General features: G+C 60.9%; 2 protein-coding genes across 8 annotated transcripts in view; both read right to left on the bottom strand.

Moving 5' to 3' along the window:
* Nucleotides 1-31: 31 nt before the first annotated feature.
* On the bottom strand, nt 32-4,968 carry PABPN1L (PABPN1 like, cytoplasmic). Of its 2 annotated transcripts, none has more exons than XM_080552176.1 (8): nt 4,822-4,968; nt 4,130-4,304; nt 3,863-3,971; nt 3,442-3,506; nt 2,844-2,950; nt 2,309-2,396; nt 2,077-2,222; nt 32-1,419 (listed from the first exon to the last, which is right to left on the bottom strand). In XM_080552176.1, the coding sequence occupies exons 1-8, from the start codon at nt 4,908-4,910 to the stop codon at nt 1,296-1,298; spliced, it is 903 nt and encodes a 300-aa protein (XP_080408302.1). In that variant the 5' UTR covers nt 4,911-4,968; the 3' UTR covers nt 32-1,295. The 2 variants fall into 2 exon arrangements, with proteins under 2 accessions (XP_080408302.1, XP_080408303.1); XM_080552177.1 differs by having other exon boundaries at nt 32-1,857; nt 4,822-4,967.
* A 430-nt stretch (nt 4,969-5,398) lies between these two features.
* The window catches only part of CBFA2T3 (CBFA2/RUNX1 partner transcriptional co-repressor 3), a 30,632-nt gene continuing 24,337 nt past the window's right edge, over nt 5,399-11,693 (bottom strand). For 5 of the 6 annotated variants that reach the window (XM_080552168.1, XM_080552173.1, XM_080552171.1 and 2 more), the window contains 7 exons: nt 11,351-11,532; nt 10,959-11,209; nt 10,766-10,851; nt 10,350-10,545; nt 10,128-10,196; nt 9,798-9,988; nt 5,399-9,152 (listed from right to left, as the gene is read on the bottom strand). In XM_080552168.1, the coding sequence (XP_080408294.1) occupies nt 8,850-9,152; nt 9,798-9,988; nt 10,128-10,196; nt 10,350-10,545; nt 10,766-10,851; nt 10,959-11,209; nt 11,351-11,532 (1,278 nt within the window). In that variant the 3' untranslated portion in view covers nt 5,399-8,849. The remainder of the gene's footprint in view (nt 9,153-9,797; nt 9,989-10,127; nt 10,197-10,349; nt 10,546-10,765; nt 10,852-10,958; nt 11,210-11,350; nt 11,533-11,693) is intronic. The other variant, XM_080552169.1, reaches the window with a different exon arrangement.

The raw sequence follows: 11,693 nt of genomic DNA, 5'->3' as shown, positions 1-11,693 counted from the left end.
TGTCAGCTCCCAGCCAGCCTCTCACCGCAGATCAAGTTCACACAGCAAGATCATTTATTTTAAAAATAAGTAACATTTACAATACTTCCTCAAACAAAAATACGTTTAATCAACAACAACCTGTCAAATGATGGGAGATGGAAGTGTTTGAGCCCCTCCCACCATCTAAACAAGGCACAGCTGCATGCTGTTATTCCGAAACAATTTCACATAAAAGTCTTCACTCTTTTCACTCAGAAGTACACCCCAAAGTAATTTTTATTAAAAATTAAATCTCAGTAATTTACAAACCTACTAATGGAAAGTCTAAAGCCCTGGAGAAAAAGCCAGTTTGGTAGTCTGAGCCCAAGAGTAGCTCGGATTGAGAAACTAAGGCCAGCCTCGGCAGCATAGCCCGCACTGGGCAGAGGGCAAAATCAACTTAAGAGTTAAGGCCCCGAGCTTTAAAAAAATCCTGAGGTCCTAAGGAAAAAGAAAAGCAGTGGGATTTTAGTCTGGCAGTGCCCTCTGAGCTGTGAAAAGCTGCTTTAGGAGTCAGTTGCATCTGGGTTAGGGGAATCCTAACCAAGGATCCTGAAAGATTAGCGTGAGAATTACATAATAAAACCCATTTCAACGCAGAACTTCACACGGTAATGCTGTTTGCTGGAGTCCCAGCCTGGCTCTTTTAACAAAGTTTTGCCTTTAAAAACGAACAGATTCAGAGCTCATAAACAGCAGGAAGGGCAAGTGCCAGGCAGCGCTGACCCTCGAGTTCAGGTGAGCTCACACCCACCCCAAACAGGGAGCAGGAACCATGCCAGGAATAAAGAGGAAGATCAGACCAAATTTGAAAAAACAGACTATTTTGAAATGCTGCTACTGCTAGAAATGAACCAAAAGGATGCATTAGCAGCACACTTCGATCCCTGTGGCTTTGGAATAAAAGCAGGAGGGGGAAGGTTTGTTCGGTTTTTGACACCCAGGCCTTGTTTAACCAAGAGAGACAGAGGCTTCCCGGCAAACAGCAAGGGATGCCTTCTCCCTGCCCTGGTTCTTAGATGTGGAGTAACTAGCAAGTTAAAAAACTAGACCCCAAAATGCATCACTAGGCTTGATCTTCCTCCCAAGAGTACGGTCAGAAATCCACAATGCTGAGTCTTTCCAGCTACAGAAAAGCTCCCCGGCAGTCACACCTAGAGCTGCATCCCTAGGCTCTCCCCGCTGATTCAGAGACGATGAGAGTCTTTGGAAAGGTCTTTAGGATTTTCTTACGGGCAAGAGAAACCAGGACCCGGCTGCTGTAGAGATAGCCACTAAGGAAGTGCCAGAGAGGAAAGCTTCGTGCGGTGGACGATCTGAAAGCGCCCAGAGCAGGGTTCTCCAGGGGCCGAGCAGGACAGGACTCCCCCCACCGCAGGGTGAACAGCATTCATGCACCTAGAACCCAAACAAGGCTTACAAACCCCCCAACACAGCTCTGTTCCCATAGGATGAGGATGAAAGGGAGGACTGGGAAAGCACTTCCCATCCCAGAGCACGCTGTTCCCTGGAATGAGACTGTTCCCCACACAAACCCCATCCCCAAACCCCTCCTGGGATGCCAGCAGGGATCCAGCCGAAGCGTGGACAGAGCAGATCCAGTCTTCCCCCTGGCAGCCCAGCTCCAGCTGCACAGCACACAGCTGCCTCGCCAGTAATCCTCACAGCCAGGCAGATGGCTTTTTAAAATTAATCTTTTTTTTTTTTTGGCTCGGGTAGGCACATTTAAGTCTCTCCAATCCCATCTCTTCGTTCCAGTCCCATTGGCATCTTCCAGGGCAGTGCAGTCCTCCTTTCTAGTACGGAAAATACCAAGGCTGCAGCCTTGCCCGACCCCTAGACAGGAACAAAACAGCCTCCTGGAGCACCGGGGCATCGCTCAGCCCGAGGTGCCAGCGGTCGGGTGCTGCCAAAAATCACGTCTACCTGCTGACAGCCCCCCCAAACCAGAGACTCACCATTCAGCCCCGGCTAACCTCGCCCAAACCCAGGTACCCCTGGGGCCAGAGCCCTTCTCCATCCTCCCACATGCACCGGGACACCCGCCAGCCTCACCTGTACGTCCTCCCTCGCAGCCTCGCCTGCTGCCCCCCGTAGTAGCCCCCGCGCTGGGCGAGCCCTCCCCTGGCTTGGAAGCGGCCCCGGTGGCCCCCGCGGTCGGTGCTGCTGATGCCCGGCATGTTGGTCCTCTTGGGCAGCACCTGGAAGGCAGCGGGGGCTCAGCACAAGCCCCAGGCAGCGGGGCTGGGACAGACAGACATCCCCGGGGGCCTCATCCTGCTCCTACCTTGATGACTCTGCCTCTGAACAAGCTCTCGTCCAGCTCCACGGCGGCTTTCACGGAGCTCTTCTCTTCGAACTCGATGTAGGCGTACCTGCGAGGGGAAGGGGTGAGCAGAGCCCCGGGGACATCGTGCTGCCCGGCACGGGGCAGGGGCTCTGCCCGGGGACAGCAGCGTCCTTCCTGAGGGCACACCAAGCCCTCCAGGACTCATGGGGGGGAAGAATAAATCCCTGCCTTCTTTGCACACACAGCCCAGGCTCTGCTTTTTTTTTTAGAAGCAGGTGGCAGCTCTGCTCCTGCAGCACCTACGATGCTGTAGGGCTGATGCCAAGCCCCCAGGCTGAATTCCCCTTCACCACCAACCCACAGCACCAACCCGTTCCTTGCACTGGACATTTCCAGTCGAGCTTCAGCCAAATCCCAGAGCCACTGGCTTCGGAGGAGACGTCCTCCACCACGACCAGCAGCGATGCTGCGGAGCAGCCAGGCTGAGACCCACCACGGCCTCGGTCCCCAGCACCCCGCAGCCGGCACTGACCCTTTGGGGTGCCCCGAGAACTTGTCACAGAGGATGGTGACGCGGTTGATCTGCCCGCAGCTGTTGAAGTGAGACTCCAGCTCCTCCGCCGTGCCCCCGTAGTCCACCTGCAACCACAGTCCCCATGGGCACCTCCACAGCTCCCAGGTCTCTCTGCTCACCATCACGCCTCGGCTGGCCAGCAAGGGGCCACACGCTGTGCCCCCAGGCCACACGCTGTGCCACCACAGCCTCACCATCTCCTGAGGTTTAGGAGACCCTTCCACCTGAATCCCCCAGCCCAGAACCCCCAAATCCAAGGGACAGCCCTGCTTTGAGGGAACAAGGAACACTGCACAATCCACAGCTTCCAGCGGGGTATTTGGGGTGGCTGATGCTTGCAGCACATTACCTGCAAGTGGCTGAGGATCACGGGCAGGTGCTGAGCTGTGAGCCTCAAGCCACATTCCCAGTGTGTGCTGGGCAGAAGCAAAGCATCCAGTTTGGGACCAGCCTCTATAGCAGGGAAGTGGGACAGGTCCCCGGGGTAGGGAGCACAGCAAACCCCCACCGGGCAGGGAGCAGGGAGGTGGGCTCTGCCCCAGGGCCTCCCACTTACATTGCCCACGTAGATGGAGCGCTGGTCAACCTCCATCTTCTCCTCTGTTGTCTTTGGGAAGAGACCTGCAGAAACGAGGGCTGCTGTCACACTGGATGGAGCCACAGCAGAGGGACCAGCTGGCGGGGGCTCCCGGCACAGCTGGCACCAAGCTGGTGCACGGCCACACTGCCAGCTCCACAGTCCCATCACATACTCCCAAACCCCAGCACTTCAGCCTCCTCCATCCCCTTGCCCCCTCTCTCCACACAAAGAGAATGACACAGGGTGACTGCTTTACAGGGCCTTGGTACTAAACTCAATTACTTAATTGACTTAAGTTTAATTAATTTAGTGCATCACAGCTGGCAAAGGTAGGAGGTACGAGTGGGTATGACCTGCATCAGCCCCATGCCAGCCTGGGACCAGGGACAGCCCGTACCTGCCTCCGAGCTCATGATGAGGCGGCTCTCAGCTTCCAGCTGCAGCGCCTTCAGCCTCTCGTCCTCCTTCTCCATCTCCCGCACTCGGGCTTTGATGGCCTCCAGCTCCTGAAACCCAAAGCATGACTTGTGTGAGCAGCACACGGCATGGGGACACCCCTGGCCCATGGTGATGCAGCACTGCACTTGAACATTGAGTTGTAGAAAGTTTCCTCTTTCCTTATGGAAAGGGGGAAAAACAATTACACATTTAGCCCAATGCTCACCGGGTCCTGCACACCCAACTCCTCCGCGCTGTCCCCCTCCAGGTGGCTCAGGTCTGAGTCCTCATCCACAGCCTTGTGTGGAGCTGCCATCTCCGCCACGTCCCAGGACGCCTCCACTGCTGCCAGGGATGGCGGGTCCTGCCACCAGATCCGAGAAGTGTCCAGGAACAGAGGACTGGGCAGGAACAGAGGTAAAAAGTAATTCAACAGGCAGCACGTAACACAGAACCAAACGCAGAATGCCAGCCCCACAAAGGCTTTAAGGCTGCTTCCAGGAGAATGAGTAACCACCTCCAAAGCTCCTGATGCTGCAGGCAGGCTTGCAGCAAAACCCCAGAGCTGCAGCAGGGAGTACTACTGAGAGGTCTCCAGATCCCAGAGTCACTGCCCAGCTCAGGGAACCGCAGAGGGGACCTGGGAGCAGCTTCCCATGGGCAAAATAAAGTGCCAAACACCCCAACCTCATTGAGGAAAGGGAAGAGGAAGGAGGACCTGCCCTACAAGCAGCACTCCCAGGCTGCACAGAGGGGAGGGAAAACCCACAGCCATCCAGACCCCAATTCGATTGTGCTTTGGACACATCCAGGGACAAGCCTCCCACAACCCGGGCAGCCCCACGGCAGCCCCACGGCAGCCCCACGGCAGCCCCACGGCAGCCCCACGGCAGCCCCACGGCAGCCCCGACCCCTTACCTGGCCCTGCCCGCGAACATGCTGCGCGCCCTCGTGCCGCGCCCCGCCGCCATGTGCGCCTTTCCCGCCGGCGCGCTACTTTCACACATCAGCAGCCAATCGCGGGCCGCGCCCCGCCGCCGGGCCCCGCCCCCCGGAAGGGAGGGAGGGGGCGGCCGCGCCCCGCTGGGACCACGAGGCCGCGGGTTCGAGTCCCGCGGGCGGCTGCGGCCACGCGGGGTGCAGCGGGGCGAGGCGGGGCCCACACGCGTGGCGCCCCCCCGGGTGTGGGGCACCCCCCCCCGGGTGTGGGGACACCCCCCGGTGTGGGGACACCCCCCGGCCCTTCTTGTCTGATGACCCCGCAGGGAACCAGGCACAGCTCCGCCTGGCTGCCCCAGGCTGCAGGGCACAGCACCTGCAGAATTACGGGGAGACCCCCCCCGGGACCCCCCTTCCCAGGGCTGGCTGGGGACCACTGCATGACCCCGGGGTCCAAAGTGGCCTCTCCCCAGCTTGGGACAGGGGTAGCAGGTTGCTGCTGGCGGGGGGGAGGGGGGGGGGCACCCAGCGCAAGCCCATGCTACGGAGACCCGGGGTTGATATTAAATCGTCTTTATTACACAGATACAGAGTTAAGAACAGACATAACCTGAATCATAAAGTTTACATCTTTCACAGGTCAAACATACAGTACACTTAGAGAAAGCGGGAAACAGCAAGGGGGGGGGGGACAGCATGCCGAAGGAAAGTCCTGCCGCGTCATCTCTCCGTGCTGGCCCTGCAAACCCAGGCGGCAGAGCGGGGCGGGCGCCCCCGAGCCCACCCAGCCCTTACTGGGGGCTCTGCTCCCCAGCCCCCAGCCCCTGGGACCCCCACACCCCGGTGTCCCCGTCCCCGGGGCTGGCAGGGAGCCGCGGGCAGGGCTGGGGAACCGGTGCTGCCCGCGCAGCCGTGAGCAGGGGGGACGCGGGGCACGACGCCTCCCTCCCGGTGCTGTGCCTTTTGGTGGCGTCGGGGGAGACCCCAGGGGCTGCCGGGCGCTTGTGGGCGGCCCTGCCACTGCAAGCACCCTGCACGGCACCCGGGACCTGCTCCGGGAGCGAGGCGACGCCGTGTCCCCAGCCCCAAACCCACCCGGGCGCGGGGACCCCCGAGGAGCTGGGGATGCCCCGGAGGAGGTGGGCGAGGGGCGGCTGCGGCAGGCGGTGCCAGGGGTCTCCGGTGCTGCCCGGGGAGGTTTGGGGTCCCCAGAGCCTTGCCGGGAGGCAGCACTTTGGTTTCGGCTGGGGTTTCCGTTTGAGAACGCCCGGGGACCGCAAACAAGCTGTCCCCCCATGTGAACACCGTTCCCCTGCTCCAACCAGGGCAGGGGGAAGGAAACCCAAGACGGGCGCTGCGGGTGGCCACGGGGACCTGATCCGGCACAGGGCTGTGCCACCCCGGCCCCCCCTGTCCCCGAGCCGCCCCACAGCGCCCGGGGTGTTCCCAAGCTCCGCGGCTGTACCAGGACCACGCGGCACGTCCCTCTGCCAGCACCCGGTGCCACAAAGCCACCAAGAAACAAAGCCTGGGCATCGCGCGGGGCACGCACGCCCCAGCCCCACGCACGTCCCAGCACCGGTGCGGGGCAAAAAAAAAACACCATGGAAGCACCCGGCCAGAGCCTCCCCGGCCGCCACCACGGCCGCCGTCCTCCCCGCATCGCTATTTTTTGGAAATATTACACGTTAAAGCTGTCGTTCTGGTTTGGACGTCTGCTAGCGCCGCACCGCCCGTCCCCTCCCTCCCTCGGCTTTTGGTTTCAATGCAAGGTTCTTTAGGGTATTTTTATTATTAAAGAAAAAAACAACAAAACAAAAAACAAAAAAACAACACAAAGGAAAACAGAAAAAAATAAAATAATAAAAGCAAAACAGAAAGGAGTGGAAACGAGAGCAGACTCTGTGTAAATGCTCTCGTCTGCGGTTTCCCGGCGAGGCGGAGGTAGAGAGGCAGGGCCCCGGTGCGGGGGGGACAGGGGGCACGCGGGGACGCGCGGCGGGGAGGGGACGGACACCCAGGGCAGCAGGCGGCCCCGCAGCAGGAGCATCTGCAAAACTCTTATATATTACCTCTTCTCAGGAAACGTAAGAAAAATAGACAATATTACATATGTCACACCATAAATAAAGTGAACGCTCGCTTGAGGGGCACCCGGCAAAGCGCTCCCAGCTCGGGGTGCGCGGGACCCTCCCCACCCCCACCCCCCGAGGGGACGCACCGAGGTCTCGGGGTGCGCAGGGACCTGCAGCAGGGCTCGGGGTAGGAAACGTCACCTCGGGGCGCACCGGGCCCTGCTGCAGCACGGCATGGCACGGCACGGCACGGCACGGCACGGCACGGCATGGCACAGCGCAGCCCCGTGCGTGCTCCTGCTGCAGGAGGGTGGCACGAGGGCAGCACCCGCGGGCGGCGCCTCTGCGAGCACCCGAGCCCGTCCTCCTCCCGCCTTGCCTACGGCAAACACACAGGATGGTTTTTGCAAATGCGGAAAACTAAAAGCTCCTATCGAGCACATGACTTCTTCTCGGTTCGGCCTAGCTCCTACACACCACATCCTCCAGTGGTTTCTCATCACCCTTTTATTTGGCAAAGTGTCTCTTATTATTATTATCACTATCGGTATTATTATTTTTGGACCTCTGCAGACGCTATTTACATTCACATTAACGTACAGCACTCCTGCCCGGCCGCGCCGGGGCACGCTCTGGCTTCCTTCCCTCCTCCCGGAGCCGTGGGACTTTCCGTATTGCACTCCCGTCCTCTGCGCTTTGTACAACGCTGCGAGAAATTACAACATCACCTACATCGTCTTTCGTCCGCCTCCTCTGCGAGGGAGGAGGTGGTGCTTTCTTGCCTTTTTTTTCTTGCCTCCTGGAAATCGTTGCAAAAAATAAAAAATAAAATAAAAAATTTAAAAATTATAATCCAACGCGGGGAGCGGATAAAAAGGACAAAAACCCCGGGGTGTCGGTGCACGGGGGCCGGGAGAGCAGCAGAATTCGTCCCTCGTGCTCCTCGTTCCTCTCCTCCGGTGGTGGGCAGAGGTAGGGAAACCCGGGGGCTCCCGCCCGTGCCCCCCACGCCGCGTGGGGAGCGCTCCTCTGTATATTTCCAAAAAAAAAAGAAATTTTCTTTTTTTTGCTTTATTTTGTAATAGAAACTCGTCCAACCCCCAGGCGCGCCGGGCTCCCCCCGGCCAGCGAGGACGGGAAGCGTCGGAGCAAGCGACAACAGAACGAAACGAACTTTGGCAGTGGAGAGACGTTTGGATCTTTCTTGTTTTTGGATTTCCTTTGGAGCAGAGGTGAGTCTGGTCTGTTCTTGGCTAGCTAGCAAGGTAGTTTACAGGTGAGCTTCTGGCACGCCGCTTGACTTGGCGGTGTCTGTTTTGTTTTTTTTTGATTTTTCTTTTTTTTTTCCTTTTTTTTTTTTTTTTACAATTTCTTACTTAAAGCCAAAGAGTCCGACGTTTTCATTTTTATTTTCTTTATTTTTTTTTTTACAAAAAAAAAAAAAGAAAAAAAAAAGAGAGAGAGAGACGAAGAAAAGAAGTTTCCTTCCTCCTGTGAGCGAGCTCCTGGGCAGCGCCGCCGCCAGCCTGGCCTCTCCCCACGGCACGGCGCGGCCAGCCTGCGGCAAACCCCTCATCCGGAAAGGAGGAGAAAAATAAAAATATAAAAATATATATATTTAAAAAAAAAAACACAAAAAACAACCACCCGGTAGCAACGAACAGCAATCCCCCAAACGCTAGAAAACCAACCAAAAAAAAAAAAAAAAAAAAGCCAAAACAAAGACCGAAGAGAGAACAGAGAAGACCGGCGTTTGCCTTAAACTCCACTTAAAGCCCAGTTTGAGGATCCGTGAGGATTATTTGTGAGAGATAGAGAGGTCGTTTTGGAGGTCACACGAGTCAGGTAGCTGAGGAAATTGCATCGAGTGCAGTCTGGTTCTTTTGGCGCGCCGCGGCGGCGGCAGCGGGGTCGGGGAGGGGGGGGGGCGGCTCAGCGGGACGCGCTCTCCAGCGGGGCCGGGGTGGCCGGCGTGCCGGCGCGGGACGCGGCCCCCGAGCCCGTCTCGCTGGGGCTGCTGGCCATGGGGGGCACCCCCTCGGGCTGCGCCGAGCCCACCGGCAGCCCCACGCCGGCCGTCGGGGCGGTGGCGGGGGCCGGCAGCCCCTGCAGAGTCTGCCCGCAGACGTGGTGGTGCTTCTCCCAATCCTTGTGCTGGCAGAAGGAGCCGCAGTAGCGGGCGGTGTTGCAGCCGCTGCAGGTCTCGCTCGCTTTGCGCCCGCAGTTCCAGCAGCTCTGCGGGGACAGCGGGGGAAAACCTCAGTGCTGGAGCGTGCAGCGCCCCTTCCCGGACTGTGCGCCCCCATCCCGGACTGTGCGCTGCATCCCAGACCGTGTGCCACAGCCCGTACCACGTACCCAGTCTGTGCACCGCATCCCAAACCGCATACCCCAATCCCAGACCGTGTGCCACAGCCGGTACCATGTACCCAACCCAGTCCGTGCACCACAGCCCAAACCACATACTTATTCCTGGACTGTGCAACCCATCCTGGACCACGTACCCCATCCTGGACCGTGCACCACATCCCAAACCCCATACCCAAACCCCGTCCGTGCGCCACAGCCCAAACCACGTACTCTGCCCTGGGTTGTTAACCCATCCTGGACCACGCACCACAACCCAGATCATGCACCACATCCCGGGTTGTGTGTCACATCCTGGACCAGGCGCAGCATCCTGGACCGTGCACCACATCCCTGACTTTACACTTCTTATCCTGGACCACACGTCCTCATCCCAGACCATGCACCCCATCCCATCCTCACTCGGTGCAGGAGTTCCCACCCCACCAGCGGTGCCGCAGCCACCCCAGTGCTGCTCAGCAGGTCCCCAGCGCCCGTGCTGCCACCCCCCAGCCTCGTGCCCACCAGCCCCACCTCGCTCGAGTCCTCCTGCTGATTGATGACGGTCAGGGCGTCCTCCGAAGCCTGGCGCTTGGCCTCGGCCAGGGCTCGCTCCATCTTGGCTCGCTCCGTCGTGATCAGCTCGTGGGCTTTGCGCTCGGCGTCCGACACGGCCTTCTGCAGCTCGGACATGGCCTGACGCTTCACCTCGTTCACAGCTTCTTCTGGAAGGAAGGCGGGTGAGCGTGGCACGGGGCGCGCAGGCACCCTGGGGGGCTCCCAGCCCCCTCCGGCCCCGCGGGCACGGGGAGGGGACGCAGTGGGGACGCTGCCGGCCGGGCACGCTGGCGGGGCCACACTCACCAGCCTTCCTCCAGATCTCCTCGGGCATGTAACCGGAGAGGGGCCGCGGCGCGAAGTCCCGGTGAGCGTCTGCGAAGGATCCAGGGGGGGATGACAACGCCGTTAGCAAAAGGCAACCCCCCCCCCCATGACCCGGCCCGCTGGCCAAGCCGGTCCCAGGGGAACGGCACGGGCACCCCGGAGAGGGGCCGGGGCCGGGCTGCAGCCCCCCCGGGTCAATACCTAACTGGGGTGCCTCGGAGCTGGAGGAGCTGTTGTGGGGGCGGGCGGAGGGGGGGCTGCCTTTCTTCATGTCCTCGGCATCGCTGAAGCGCCGGATCCAGTGGTTGAGCTCCTCGCGGTCGGCCTCCTGGCACCGCCGCAGCACCGTCAGCGACCGGCGCGTCTTCTCCACCATGTCCATGATGCAGTTCAGCAGCTGCGGGGGGGGCAACGGAGGGGCTGGGGGATGCGGCGCCGGGCGCTGGGGGGAAATCTGGGCTGCACGGGGTGGTGCTGGGGCCGTGGGAGCGAAGGATGCTCGGGACGAAAACCACAGGGGGACACGGTGGAAGTGGGGGGGCAAAGCGGGGTGGGCACAGCACGGCTGCCCCACGCATGCAGCGATTTGGGGGGGCCAGGCTGGGGGCTCTACGTACGTTGTTGAGGTGCTTCCACTCCTCCGCCCACTCCCTGTCGGTGAGCCGGTGGTCGATCACCTCCTCCTGGCGCGCCCCGTGCACCGCTGCAAGACAAACACGGGGCGGGGGTCAGCCCGGCATCACCCCCAGCCCCACGCTGTGTCCCCCCCCCACCCCCCAAAACCAAGGAGCGCGGGGGTGCTGAGCTCACCGGCGGGCCGCGGGCGCTCGCGGAGCTCCCGGGGGTCGGCGTGGCGGTAGGCGTCGCGGTAGTGGTGCGCCATGGCCATGTCCTCGAGGCGGTAGTGCTGGGGCAGGGGGGCGGCGGGGGGCGGCAGCCCGTTGGGCGCGTGGCTCAGCCCGTTGCTGGGGCTGTAGCGCTGCGCGGGGCTCATGGTGCACGGCCGCTTGCTGAGGTGCTCGGGGTGCAGGGGGTCGCGGTCCAAACCGTTCTCTTTGGTCCTGGGGGGAGCGGGGGAGGTCGGTCCCCGCGGGGTCCCCGAGCACCCGTGCGCAGCCCCGCGCCTGGGCGCCCGTTCCCGCACCCAGCGCGCCCGTGCTGGCGGGCTGCGCCCCTAAAAGTGGCATCCCGTGCGCCCTCACCTGTCTGGTGTCCTCCTCTTGCCGCTCTCGCTGACCTCCAGGAGCAGCTCGGAGGAGTCGATGGGAGAGGAGGCGTTGGCGTCCAGCAGCAGCTGCTCGTGCTGGGCCAGGTACTGCGCCGGGCTCTGCTTGGCCATGCGGGCGCAGTGCAGCAGCTCACGCTGCAGCAGCGGCAGGTTGGCCTGCGAGGGGAGCGGGAGTCCAGAGCCCACCACGGCACGGCCGCGCTCCCCCCAAAATCATCCACCCCCAGCCACCCCAAGCCTCCCCATCCCTCGAGTTCTCACCTCGAGGACCTGAGCCCCCAGCCCTGGGGGGATCCCCAGCGGGTGCGCGCTCGGCA

This window comes from Anser brachyrhynchus, assembly GCF_964034855.1.
Source record: "Anser brachyrhynchus genome assembly, chromosome: 12".
Taxonomy (NCBI): Eukaryota; Metazoa; Chordata; class Aves; order Anseriformes; family Anatidae; genus Anser; species Anser brachyrhynchus.
The sequence above is the reverse complement of the archived record's forward strand: the minus strand, read 5'-3'. Positions and strand labels throughout refer to the sequence as shown.

Bases quoted from the DNA above. Each gene is read 5' to 3' on its own strand.
- PABPN1L (XM_080552176.1), bottom strand. From the start codon at position 4,910: ATGTGTGAAAGTAGCGCGCCGGCGGGAAAGGCGCACATGGCGGCGGGG. The intron at 3,972-4,129 runs GTGAGCATTGGG...TTTGGGTTTCAG, and splicing joins AGTTGGGTGTGCAGGACCCG to GAGCTGGAGGCCATCAAAGC. The intron at 1,420-2,076 runs GTGAGGCTGGCG...TTTGGGTTCTAG, and splicing joins CTGCGAGGGAGGACGTACAG to GTGCATGAATGCTGTTCACC.